At 41.0% G+C, this 14,060-nt stretch overlaps 1 protein-coding gene across 1 annotated transcript; it reads left to right on the plus strand.

The window, feature by feature from the left end:
* The first annotated feature begins 1,578 nt into the window (after window positions 1-1,578).
* On the plus strand, window positions 1,579-13,250 carry LOC149278999 (retinol-binding protein 3-like). Its single transcript, XM_089501595.1, has 4 exons — window positions 1,579-4,581; window positions 4,912-5,102; window positions 10,978-11,120; window positions 12,922-13,250. The coding sequence occupies exons 1-4, from the start codon at window positions 1,579-1,581 to the stop codon at window positions 13,248-13,250; spliced, it is 3,666 nt and encodes a 1,221-aa protein (XP_089357721.1).
* The last annotated feature ends 810 nt before the right edge of the window (window positions 13,251-14,060 follow it).

Raw genomic sequence — 14,060 nt, forward strand, 5'->3', positions numbered from 1 at the left:
AAAACAGAACCCCTTTCAAGACCAGGGTCCATAGTCTGTGGGGAGGAGGCTGGCCCCAGGCTCCTCCAGGAGCCCAAGGCACAGAGCCTTCAGTGACAGCCATGTTCACAGAAAAGTGGAAGAAGACAGAAGAACGAAAACACAGTGAGAAACGGAATAAGAAACAATTAGAATATGCAAGAGAAGAAACTGAGCTGGAGAAAGGAGACAGGGACATCTGGGGCCAACCTTCTTAGATGCCTTCCACCACACAACCAGTCTGTCTGGCAAATATGACACAGGCAGGCTTTTTGGGGGCACTGGAAAGCAGTTTTGTGGCAAAGATGGTACAGACAATCTGACAAGTTGTTTTGGGGACAGAGATGACACATACAATATGTTTGGGGACAAAGATGGCACAGATAACCTGGAGACAAAGCTCTTTGGGGATAGGAGATGGTGCAGACAAACCGTTTTGGGGGCACTGACAAGTTTGGGACATACAAGCTGTTCGGGGTAAAAATGTAACAGATAACCTGTTTGGGGCACTAACAAGTTCTTCGGGGACAAAGATGACACAGACAAACTTTGTGGTGGTAAAGATGAAACAGACAAGCTCTTTGGGGCAGAGAAACATTTCGGTGGCCAACACAGTATAGAGAAGCTGTTTGAGGACAAATATGGAACTGACAAGCTGTTTGAGGGCATAAATGGAACAGACAAGCTGTTTGGTAATGGGAAGCTATTTGGGGACTAAAATTGCTCCTTACCTTATTTGCAGCATTTTTCAACCACCTTACTGCAACAGTAGACTAGTGATGCCTCTGTTAGTGAGTGCTCTTGTGTTGTGTTTTAGGGCTGCCGGGCCCCTTACAACTGTGATAGTTATAGTCCCCTGATGGTGGCTCTGTGTTAGAGAGCATAAATTGTTTTAATCATGATATAGCATAAGAAATGTGGGTGTGGTTTTGGTTGGAGGGGGGGCAGCATTATATCCTGAGATCCAGGTACCACAATGTCCTGATTTTGGTGCAGCCTGAAGACTTTCATAAAGTGAAGCGCAATATTCTAATTAAATATAAGTATTACACATTCTGGTGAAGTGGTTTTGCAAAAACACAGGAACAAACTCCCCAACATGTTCCAAATTAAATAGAATCAAAACCACACAAGTGTCTGCGCACCCAAAGTCTTCTTTCTTTGTTCTCTGGAACAGTTAAGAGATGACTCTAATTAATTTAGTTTCAGTGGCATTTGTCCATTTACAAGCTATATATTTATATAGCTGTTTTTTACTTTGACTGTGCTAGAGAAAACACTGACCCACAGACCTAAGGGCACCATAATAAATCATCATATAGAGTGAAATGGTTAAAGTGCTGCTTGTATCATGTTCCAGTTGAATAACCACATACTGCAGTGTCCTTATGCTGATGCAAACCATTTCATTAATGCGATTAAAGGTTTTGCAGAGATAAAAAAAGATTTTGTCTGTCCCTTGCCATTGGTTTAATGCTTCATTATCCAAGGCACAGAGTTTTACAGCGTGCTTAGCTTTTATTCAAACTCAGTGGCAGTCCCTGAGCGGCTGTATTCAACATGACGACCTGGTTACAAGCACTGGTTTTGATCTTTTTGTTTTGCAATGCATGCAGCAACCCAGTTTCCCAGCCTTCGTTGGTTTTGGACATGGCTAAAGTATTATTGGATAATTACTGTTTCCCAGAGAACTTGTTTGGAATGCAGGAAACTATAGAGCAAGCTATCAAAAGTGGGGAGATTCTGCACGTCTCAGACCCTTACACCTTAGCAAATGTCTTCACTGCTGGAGTACAAGGTTCCTTAAATGACCCACGTCTTGTAGTCTCTTATGAACCTTCTGACACTGTAGTGTCTAAAGAGAAAGAGACAATCCCCAATCTAGAGGAACTGGAATTCCTGGTAGACCATTCTATCAAGTATGAACTTCTGCCTGGTAACATTGGCTACCTCAGGGTTGACTGCATTATTGGACAAGAAGTAGTGCAAAAACTTGGTCCCTTTCTGGTCAACAATATATGGAAGAAGCTGATGACAAGTTCTGCACTTATTCTGGACCTAAGATACAGTACCCAGGGGAAGGTTTCAGGCATTCCTTTTGTAGTGTCATACCTGTGTGAGCCTGAACCAATTATCCACATTGACACCATTTATAATCGTCCATCCAATACCACAATGGAACTGAGAACATTGCCTGCACTGCTGGGTGAGCGTTATGGCAAGGATAAGGATGTATTAGTGCTCACAAGTAGGCACACCCAGGGCATAGCTGAGAATGTTGCATATATCCTGAAGCATATGAACAGGGCAATCATTGTGGGAGAAAAAACAGCAGGTGGGTCACTTGATATCCAGAAAATGCAGATTGGACAGTCAGACTTTTTTATTACTGTCCCTGTGTCTCGGTCCATTAGCCCCTTAACTGGCCAGACCTGGGAGGTGGCTGGTGTCTTTCCTTGTGTAATAGTGAACGCAGAGGATGCATTAAATAAAGCTGTGGCCATCCTGTTTGTTCGCTTCCAAATTCCAAATGTATTGGGGCAGCTAATTGAGATCCTTAAGAATTATTACGCTTTCTCTGACCGCATCCCATCATTGATACAACACCTTTCCAACATTGACTACTCATCAGTTATTTCTGAAGAAGATCTGTGTTCCAAACTCAATTATGAACTTCAGTCAGTTACAGAAGACCCACGATTGGTTGTAAGGTATAAGTTAGACACGCCTGTCATTCCAGAAGAATTCCCTGTGGTTAAAAACCTACCAGAAGATGAGTCCATCATCCAAGCTATGGTTAACACTGTCTTCAAAGTAAATATCCTTCCAGGCAATATTGGTTATTTGCGCTTGGACGAGTTTGCTGATGCCTCCATTCTTGACAAATTAAGTCCCTATATTGTTAACAAAGTATGGGATCATATCACAAGCACAGAGAGCCTCATTATAGACCTGCGTTACAATTCTGGAGGGCCGTCTTCTGCTGTCCCCCTGCTACTTTCATACTTTCAAGAACCAGATAGCAGGGTCCGTCTCTTTACCACATACGACCGACTGGTTAACACAACTAAAGAATTCTTTACTCTTCCTGAACTCCTTGGAAAACCATATGGGTCTAAAAGAGGAGTGTATATTCTAACTAGCCACAGAACTGCCACAGCAGCTGAAGAATTTGCTTACCTCATGCAGTCCCTGAGCAGAGCAACCATTATTGGTGAAATCACTTCAGGAACACTCATGCATTCAAAATCATTTAATCTAGAAAGGACCCAGTTAACTATTACTGTACCAGTAATTAACTTCATAGATAACAATGGTGATTGCTGGCTGGGAGGTGGAGTAGTTCCTGATGCTATTGTCCTAGCAGAAGAAGCATTAGACAAAGCTAAGGAAATTATTGTCTTTCACCCAGAGGTTTTTGCCTTGGTAGAGGGAACTGGTATACTCCTTGAAGTACATTATGCCATTCCAGAGGTGGCTAATAAAGTCAGTAGCGCACTTCAGAGTAAATGGTCTGAAGGTGGTTATCGTTCAGTGGTGGATCTTGAATCCCTTGCATCCCAGCTTACAACTGACATGCAAGAGGTCTCTGGTGATCATAGGCTTCATGTCTTCTACAGTGACATAGAGCCAGAGGTTATGGAGGACAAGCCACTAAAAATCCCTTCCCCTGAAGAGCTGAATTACATAATTGATGCACTGTTTAAAATTGAAATCCTTTCAGGAAATGTGGGATACTTACGCTTTGACATGATGGCAGAAGCAGAAATCATTAAAACTATTGGCCCACAGCTAGTCAGTTTGGTCTGGAATAAGTTAGTGAACACAACTTCTTTGATTATTGATATGAGATTCAACACTGGTGGCTACTCAACCGCTATACCTATATTCTGTTCATACTTCTTTGATCCAGAACCTACCCAGCACCTATACACGGTATATGACCGCAGCACATCAACAGGTACTGAGATATGGACACTGCCAGTGGTAGCTGGGCAAAGATATGGTTCCACTAAGGATATTTATGTACTCACCAGTCACATGACAGGGTCTGCAGCTGAAGCATTTACCAGGTCTATGAAAGATTTAAACAGGGCTACCATAATTGGGGAGCCAACAGGTGGAGTTTCATTGTCTGTGGGTATGTACAGAGTAGGGGAAAGCCATCTTTATGTTTCAATCCCTAATCAAGTGGTAATCAGCTCTGTGACAGGCAAAATATGGAGTGTATCTGGTGTAGAGCCTCACATTACCATCCAAGCCACTGAGGCAATGAATGTTGCAGAACATATAATCAAACTGCGCTCCAAGATACCTTCTGTAATTCAAACAGCTGGTAAGCTTGTTGCAGATAATTATGCATTTGCTGGAACAGGTGCAGATGTAGCTTCCAGACTCCTTTCTTTGGTGGAGAAAAAAGACTACAAAATGATTAAATCTGAGGTGGAGTTGGCTGACAAACTAAATTATGACCTTCTGACTCTCTCTGGAGATGTCCACCTTAAGGCTTTATACATACCGGAGAACTCTAAGGAATATATTCCAGGGATAGTACCCATGCAGGTGAGATAATGCTAATTTTCTCTTTTTCATCATAGGATAAGTTTGCACTTTGCTACTCCCACTCCTTGATATAATAGTTGCAATTATGATCAATCAAATTATTTGTATATCTGCATTCAATTAATATTTTCATAACATCTTTCATGGCTGGTATGATGTTTTATTGTGTATATTACACTAAAAGAACTAGAACAGAAATACCACCAAGCAAGCTCCCTTTTACTACATTTAATGATCACACATAGGATCCACATATTTTCTGTAATTCTCAAATTCAATATCAAATGTACATTTAAATGGTTTATATTAGTGACCATGTCTGATTTTTAGATCCCATCTCCAGAGATGTTTGAGGACCTTATAAAGTTCTCCTTCCACACTGATGTGTTTCCAAAGAACATTGGTTATATGCGATTCGACATGTTTGCGGAATGTGATCTTCTTAACCAAGTGTCAGATCTTCTTGTAGAGCATGTCTGGAAAAAGGTTGTGAATACAGATGGGTTAATAATCGATATGAGGTATGTGTTTGCCGGAAGATAATTTGGAACAGTTGCAGCTAACAGGGAAATAAAGTGAGATGCATTGCAGATTGTTCCCAGTCCTTTATAATCTCAAAGAGGTGTATTTTCATTTTGTTTTAATTAAGCACTGACTTACTGCGCCTTATACATTACATATATGTAAGTACACTATAGTATCACTGAAAGAGTAAAAATGTTATAGGTATGTGATGCTTTTAGCTGCAGATATTCAAAACAGCCACAAGACAACACTGTAAAGCTACATAATATATTTTAGGCATAATACTCCTATTGTGTATACTGTTCCTGATGAAGACAGTTTAGGAAAAAGGGTAAAGTGTCAACAGATAACATATATATATATATATATATATATATATATATATATCTCACAAGTACACCCCTCACATTTTTGTAAATACTTTATTACATCTTTTCATGTGACAACACTGAATAACTTTGTAAATTTGCTGTCCCCTCAAAATAACTCAATACACAGCTATTAATGTCTAAACCATGGCAACAAAAGTGAGTACACCCCTAAGTAAAAATGTCCAAATTGTGCCCAATTAGCCATTTCCCCTCCCCAGTGTCATATGACTCGTTAGTGTTATAAGATCTGAGGTGTGAATGGGGAGCAGGTGTGTTAAATTTGGTGTTATCACTCTCACACTCTCTCATAGTAACATAGTAACATAGTAACATAGTTCATAAGGTTGAAAAAAGACCAAAGTCCATCAAGTTCAACCTATATACATATTGTGTCCCTACTGTGTTGATCCAGAGGAAGGCAAAAAACCCTTATGAAGCAGATGCCAATTGCCCCATACCAGGGGGAAAATTCCTTCCCGACTCCAAATATGGCAATCAGAATAAATCCCTGGATCAACGTTCTGTCCCTATTAATCTAATATCCATAACTTGTAATATTATTGCTTTCAAGAAACACGTCCAGGCTCCGTTTGAACTCTTTTATTGAGTTTACCATCACCACTTCCTCTGGCAGAGAGTTCCATAACCTCACCGCTCTTACTGTAAAGAACCCCCGTCTGTGCTGGTGTAGAAACCTTCTTTCCTCCAGCCGTAGAGGATGTCCCCTTGTTATAGATACAGTCCTGGGTATAAATAGGTCCTGGGAGTGATCTCTGTACTGCCCCCTTATATATTTATACATAGTTATTAAGTCCCCCCTAAGCCGTCTTTCTTCCAAACTAAATAACCCCAATTCTGATAATCTTTCTGGGTACTGTAGTCCTCCCATTCCCCTTATTACTCTGGTTGCCCGTCTTTGAACCCTCTCCAGCTCCACTATATCTTTCTTGTACACTGGTGCCCAGTACTGTACACAGTATTCCATGTGTGGTCTGACTAGTGACTTGTACAGTGGTAGAATTATTTCCTTGTCGTGGGCATCTATGCCCCTTTTGATGCACCCCATGATTTTATTTGCCTTAGCAGCAGCTGCCTGACACTGGTCGCTACAGGTAAATTTACTGTTAACTAAAACTCCTAAGTCCTTTTCCATGTCAGTCGTCCCCAGTGTTTTCCCATTTAATACATATTCCCAGCCTGGATTTTTCTTCCCCATGTGCATAACCTTACATTTATCTGTGTTGAACCTCATCTGCCACATCCCAGCCCAAGCCTCCAACCTATGCAGATCCATTTGTAATCGTGCGCTGTCCTCTATTGTGTTAACCACGTTACAGAGCTTAGTATCGTCTGCAAAGATTGATACTTTACTATGCAATCCCTCTACAAGGTCATTAATAAATATATTAAAAAGAATAGGACCCAAAACTGACCCCTGTGGTACCCCACTAGCAACAGTCACCCACTCAGAGTATGTACCATTAATAACCACCCTCTGTTTCCTATCACTGAGCCAGTTACTTACCCACATACACACATTCTCCCCCAGCCCAAGCATTCTCATTTTATGTACCAGCCTTTTATGTGGCACCGTATCAAATGCTTTGGAAAAATCAAGATATACGACATCCAGCGATTCACCCCGATCCAGTCTTGAGCTCACCTCCTCATAAAAGCTGATCAGGTTAGTTTGACAGGACCGATCCCTTGTAAACCCATGCTGATATGGAGTCATACATTTATTTTCATTGAGATACTCCAAAATAGCATCTCTTAGGAAACCCTCAAACAGTTTACACACAACAGAAGTTAAACTAACAGGCCTATAATTCCCCGGGTCACTTTTTGTCCCCTTTTTTAATATTGGCACAACATTTGCTATGCGCCAGTCCTGGGGAACAGACCCTGTCACTATAGAGTCCTTGAATATTAGAAATAGGGGTCTGTCTATTACATTACTTAACTCCCTTAGAACGCGGGGGTGAATGCCATCTGGACCTGGTGATTTGTCTATTTTGATTTTTTTTAGGCGGCACTGCACTTCTTCCTGCGTTAGACAGGCGACATGTACTGAGGCATTTATCTCATCCTGCTGTATATTACCTGGCATTTCATTTTCCTCTGTGAATACAGCAGAGAAGAATATATTTAATAGATTAGCTTTTTCCTGATCCCCATCTATAACTTCTCCCTCATTACTTTTTAAGGGGCCAACGCTTTCATTTTTAACCTTTTTACTATTTATATAGTTAAAGAACATTTTGGGGTTTGTTTTACTCTCTTTGGCAATGAGTCTTTCTGTCTCCAATTTTGCTGCTTTTATCTGATTTTTACATATTTTATTTTTTTCCCGATAGCTTTTTAGTGCTTCCTCACTGCCTTCCTGTTTTAGTAGCTTAAATGCCTTTTTTTTGCCATTTATTGCCCCCTTTACATTTTTATTTATCCACATTGGTTTTCTCTTGTTCCTGACTCTTTTATTCCCATACGGTATGTACCTTTCACAGTGAGAATTTAAGATATTCTTAAAAATCTCCCATTGAGTGTCTGTACTCTTGTTTTTGAGGACATTTTCCCAATTTACAGTGTTAAGGGCTTCTCTTAGTTGATCAAACTTTGCCCTCCTAAAGTTCATAGTTCTTGTGGCTCCTCTAAGAGTTCCCTTATTGAAGGACAAGTTATAATGCATCATATTGTGATCACTATTTCCTAGATGTCCCCTGACCTGCACATTAGTTACTCTGTCAGGTCTGTTGGTTAATATTAAGTCCAGTAGGGCGCCCCCTCTGGTCGGGTCCTGTACCATTTGGGACAGATAATTATCCTTACTTATAGTCAGAAACCGGTTTCCTTTATGAGATTCACAGGTCTCGCTTTCCCAGTTTATGTCGGGATAGTTAAAGTCCCCCATAATAACCACCTCATTGTGATTAGCTGCCTTGTTTATTTGCTTTAATAATTGATCTTCTGCTGCTTCCATTATATTTGGTGGCTTATAGCAAACCCCGATCAGTATTTTATTATTTTTCTTTCCATATATTTCTACCCATAATGACTCCACATTATCATTTCCCTCACATATATTCTCCCGCAGTGTGGCCTTTAGGCTGGACTTTACATAAAGGCAAACTCCTCCCCCTTTTCGTTTTTTCCGATCCTTCCTGAATAGACTATACCCCTGTATGTTAACCGCCCAGTCATAGCTATCATCCAACCATGTCTCTGTTATACCCACTATGTCATAATTTTCTTCAGACATTATTAACTCCAGTTCGTCAGTTTTATTGGTCAGACTTCTGGCATTAGTAAGCATACAATTTAGAGGTGTATGGTTTTTTTCCCTATGAAGCCTATCCCTATTAACTATTCTAACCCCTCCCTCCGCTCCACCCCCAGGTACATTTGTAAGCCCCAGATCTCTATCTACACTATCTTCCCCTTCTATATTGTAGTTTCCCTCCCCCCCTTTCCCTAGTTTAAACACTCCTCCACCCTTCTGACCATCTTCTCCCCAAGCACAGCTGCACCCTCCCCATTGAGGTGCAGCCCGTCCCTACCGTAGAGCCTGTATCCGACAGAGAAGTCGGCCCAGTTCTCCATGAACCCAAACCCCTCCTTCCTACACCAGCTTCTGAGCCACTTGTTTAGCTCCCTAATCTCCCGCTGCCTCTCTGGTGTGGCACGTGGTACAGGTAATATTTCAGAAAATACTACCTTGGAGGTCCTTGCCTTAAGCTTGCTACCTAAGTCCCTGAAATCATTTTTAAGGACACTCCGCCTCCCTCTCACTTTGTCATTGGTGCCAATGTGCACCATGACTGCTGGGTCTTCTCCAGCCCCTCCCTCTCTCATACTGGTCACTGGAAATTCAACATGGCTCCTCATGGCAAAGAACTCTCGCAGGATCTTAAAGATGGCCTAGGCTATAAGAACATTGCCAAGACCCTGAAACTGAGCTGCAGCACGATGGGCAAGCCCATACAGCGGTTTCACAGAACAGATTCCACTCAGGACAGGCCTCGCCATGGTCGACCAAAGAAGTTGAGTGCATGTGCTCAGCTTTGGGAAATAGACTTATGAGTGTTGCCGGCATTGCTGCAGACTTTGAAGGGGTGAGAGGTCAGCCTGTCAGTGCTCAGACCATATGCCGCACACTGCATCAAGTTGGTCTGCATGACTGTTGTCACAGAAGGAAGCCTCTTCTAAAAGATGATGCACAAGAAAGCCTGCAAACAGTTTGCTGAAGACAAGCAGACTAAGGACATGGATTACTGGAACCATGTCATGTGGTCTGATGAGACCAAGATAAACTTATTTGGTTCAGATGATGTCAAGCATGTTGCGGCAACCAGGAGTACAAAGAAAAGTGGGCCTTGCCTACAGTCAAGCATGGTGGTGGGAGTGTCACTGGGGAGCTACAGTTATTTGAGGGAACCATGAATGGCAACATGTACTGTGACATACTGAAGCAGAGCATGATCCCCTCCCTTCGGAGACTGGGCCGCAGAGCAGTAATACAGCAAGATAACGACCCCAAACATATCTCCAAGACGACCACTGCCTTGCTAAAGAAGCTGAGAGCTTCTGTCTCCAGACCTAAACCATATTGAGCATCTGTGGAGCGTCCTCAAGCGGAAGGTGGGGGAGTGCAAGGTCTCTAACATCCACCAGCTCCGTGATTATTATTATTTATTGTTTTATATAGCACCATTCCATAGCACTGTACAATGGGTAGACAGGACATAACAAGTAGTATGTAACATAACAAATTGACTAACAGAGACAACAGGTGAGGTCCTCATGGAGGAGTGGAAGAGGACTCCAGTGGCAACCTGTGAAGCTCTGGTGAACTCCCTGCCCAAGAGGGTTAAGGCAGTGCTGGAAAATAATGATGGCCACATAAAATCTTGACACTTTGGGCCCTATTTGGACATTGTACTCACTTTGGTTGCAGAGGTTTAGACATTAATGGCTGTGTGTTTAGTTATTTTGAGGTGACATCAAATGTACACTGGTATACAGGCTGTACACTCACTACTTTATATTGTAGAAGAGTGTAATTTCTTCAGTGCTGTCACATGAAAAGATATAATAAAAATATTTACAAAAATGTGAGGGGTGTACTCACTTTTGTGATATACTGTATATAAAGAATCCAAAGCATAAGCACTCACAGGGTTTGGTAGAAAAATAAGTTGAGGTTTATTCACACATGAACGTTTCAGTCTTTCGCTGGAGACTTTTATCAAGCCAAAGAGAGACTGAAACGCTGATGTGTGAAGAAACCACAACTTATTTTTCTACCAAACATCGTGAGTGATTATATTTTGTATTTGTTATACTATTTGTTAAGAGCACCTGGGTGATGAATACAAAAGGTTAGTTTAAACAGTGCAGAGGATACAATAAGATTTATATATATGATATACATGAAACATATATGAAAGGATAGATGCCATACAACGTCAAAATACGGAATGATTTGTAACTTCCTTCACAGATTTAACATAGGTGGACCAACTTCCTCTATCCCAGCTCTTTGTTCGTATTTTTTTGATGAAGGGGCACCTGTTCTGCTGGATAAAGTGTACAATCGGACAGCCAACACGTTCACAGATGTGTGGAGTCTCCCTCAGGTTGCAGGCAAGTTGGAATATTAATAATAAACCTTTGTGTAATAAAAGAAATTGTATCTCTTCACACTTGTGGGTAGCATCTCTTGGGAGATTTTCTACACATCTGGCGGTTCTGCCATAACCATAGCCCCATACTTTGTAAATGAGCAGATCCTAAGACTATTGGAAAATTAACCCTTTAAAAGTCCATCATGAAGATTATTTGCAGTGACTCACCAAATGTGTTAACCAAATGGCTCTAACAGTGGTCCTCATTGAAACCTTGACTTGTCATTATTTTATGATAAACTTAATTGGGTCACCTGCATTCAAGCAAGGATTTCAACCGTAACATATTGTTGGCAAAAGCACTGAGTGTCTTAGATATGATCACATCAGTGTTGAATAGGAAGGAGTCAGTTCCAGACAGTGTGACCCTGAGAATCTGGCCCTTAAGATGAGGCGAAACCCCTGAGACTCAGGGTAAAAACATTGTCAGGTATGCATAGGCCTACATTAGGCCTAAACGCACATCCTTCCTACATCAACCTAAAAGTTGGTTTAGCAGGAGGGATACATGTTATGAGAACACATTAGATTACTGGTTCTTAGACACTCTGCTCCCAAAATGTCCTTGCAAAACAGCATAATCTATACCTTTTCTCTTCAGAAAGAGTTTCCTAAACATTAGGCAACTACTATTTAGGACATATCATCAAAACCATATAGGCATGCTTGGAAACTCTCCAAATTGCAGCTAGAGGATCTAGAAATCAGGATAGATTACCGGGCATCTAGGTGAGTGTTTTTAATCTCCGGGCAGTGGAACAACATTTAACCCTGCCCACTCACTGCTTGGGACTGCCTACCTTGGACCTAATTCCCCTGCCAGTTCTTTTCAGGCAAGCCCCATCCCCATCCCTATGTGTAGCTAGCCCCGCCTCCTTAACTCTTAAATCACCTTCCTGCTTGGGATGGGAAGTTCGAAAAGTGAATGAAGTGAATTGAAATGACCCGATTCATGATCCGAATTTAATGCTGAGGGACTGAGGGTTAATTTAATAAATGTAATAAAGTTAACTTAAGGTGCAGTTAGAGGTAAAGGGGGGCAAACTAAGGGGAATATAAATCCTGAGAGGCAGTGAAGACTATGCAGGTCACTTACTACGTAAAGCTTCAGCCTGTACTTGAAGCAGCCCGTCTTGGAGAGTCACGCAGGTTGCCTGACCTCCCCTCCTCAGTCTATATCAGGGAGCAATTTCCCTGTTGCACACACACACACACACACACAATCAACCAATGTGCTCAGTGCCAGCAAATCACAATCTCCCCAATCAGCCCTGCTCCTCCAGCAGTGACATGAAAGTTAATCTTCTCCACCCTCTACAACAACATCATTAGATTAAAAAAAAATAAAACAGTGGTCCTGGGCAACCTATTAACCTACAAGGCCAATGATTGCTCCCCCAAAGATCTTCTGTGTGTATTTGGTGCATTCGAAGGCTAAACTGAATGGGTTAAAGGACATAGTCTTAGATTGGAACTATTTGTTGGCCTTGTCCCAAAATTGAGAGTTCAGATTTTTGAGTTCACATAATTTATATATAGTTTATGTAGGACTATTTCTACTTGGACATATATATAAAAAGGGTCCTAGGGACATGGATTGTTGGGTAAAAGTATGAAAACCTATTGGGTAATTGACATTAGGATGTCATTTTTTCTTTTCTATTTTTAGCAAATTTGCTAAATGTTATAAAATTACTTGAGTAATCCATTTGTAATCTGTAAGGAATATTAAACCATTACATGCTATTTGTTTTGTGCAGGCTCTTCCTATGGGTCAAAAAAACCTGTTGTCATCCTTACCAGTTCGGTGACAGAAGGAGCAGCTGAGGAGTTTGTGTATATAATGAAGAGACTGGGTCGGGCTCAAGTGGTCGGAGAAGTGACAAGTGGAGGCTGCCACCCTGCACAGACGTACCACGTGGATGACACCCATTTGTACCTTAGCATTCCCACGTCCCGTTCTGCCATGGATGACCCAGGACTAGCATGGGAAGGAAAGGGGGTAATCCCAAACACTGAGGTTTCTTCTGAAAATGCTCTTCTAAAAGCAAGAGAAATCCTCGAGTTACAAATACAAATGGACAGGTAGAAATTATAGGTGTAGATGTTCTGTTTTAGGATGCTTAAGTAAGGTCCACATTTTAACAACCTAACACGTTTCGCACAAACACATACTGTTTTGTTCTGCTCCACACATGTACTATACTTTGCCTTCACCATCCTAAAGATATTGGTTTGCATAGCACAGACACATTTACACAGCTTTGCTCCGCATATATGTACAATCTGCTCTAATAACATGTGACTTAAGCCTGATGCACAATGCAGGACAACTGTAGAGTATTTTAAAGGGAAATTATCACAATGACTAAGGAGGAAATATATCAACCTCCAAAAATTAAATAATTTTTTCAAATGTTTTAATGTGTTCATGTACACAAATATATAGTTATCAGAATGAGACAGCTACAGTTTTATGAAGTGCAAAAATATTATATTTTAATCTGCATTATATGATTCTATTTGCAAAGACCTCGCCAAAAACAAAGGGTCTGTAATGCACAATATCAGTGTATATATAGATAAAATTTTAGTAATTTGAACCAATTCTAGTTCATGTTAACCCATAGTGTTTGGTCCAACCTACTCCTCCCCAGGCCCTTAAAAGTCTAAATGAGATTAAATGCCCCCCTTTATAACATAGTAACATAGTAACATATATATAGCCTGGAAGAAAGATGTGACAGGGGGTATTATCAACATTAGGAAGAGAGTTTATTTAAAATAAGAAATACTATTAACAAGATGTTAACAAGATAGTCTTTAGCTAGAGGGGCAAAGGTTTAAAAGTAACACCAGGAAATATTACTTTAGTGAAAGTGTAGTGGATGCACGGAAT

Source organism: Sceloporus occidentalis, unplaced genomic scaffold (assembly GCF_023333645.1).
Source record: "Sceloporus occidentalis isolate IW3139 unplaced genomic scaffold, rSceOcc1.0.p SCAF_176, whole genome shotgun sequence".
In the NCBI taxonomy this organism is placed as follows: Eukaryota; Metazoa; Chordata; class Lepidosauria; order Squamata; family Phrynosomatidae; genus Sceloporus; species Sceloporus occidentalis.

Bases quoted from the DNA above. Each gene is read 5' to 3' on its own strand.
- LOC149278999 (XM_089501595.1), top strand. From the start codon at position 1,579: ATGACGACCTGGTTACAAGCACTGGTTTTGATCTTTTTGTTTTGCAAT. The intron at 4,582-4,911 runs GTGAGATAATGC...TCTGATTTTTAG, and splicing joins CAGGGATAGTACCCATGCAG to ATCCCATCTCCAGAGATGTT. The intron at 11,121-12,921 runs GCAAGTTGGAAT...TGTTTTGTGCAG, and splicing joins GAGTCTCCCTCAGGTTGCAG to GCTCTTCCTATGGGTCAAAA.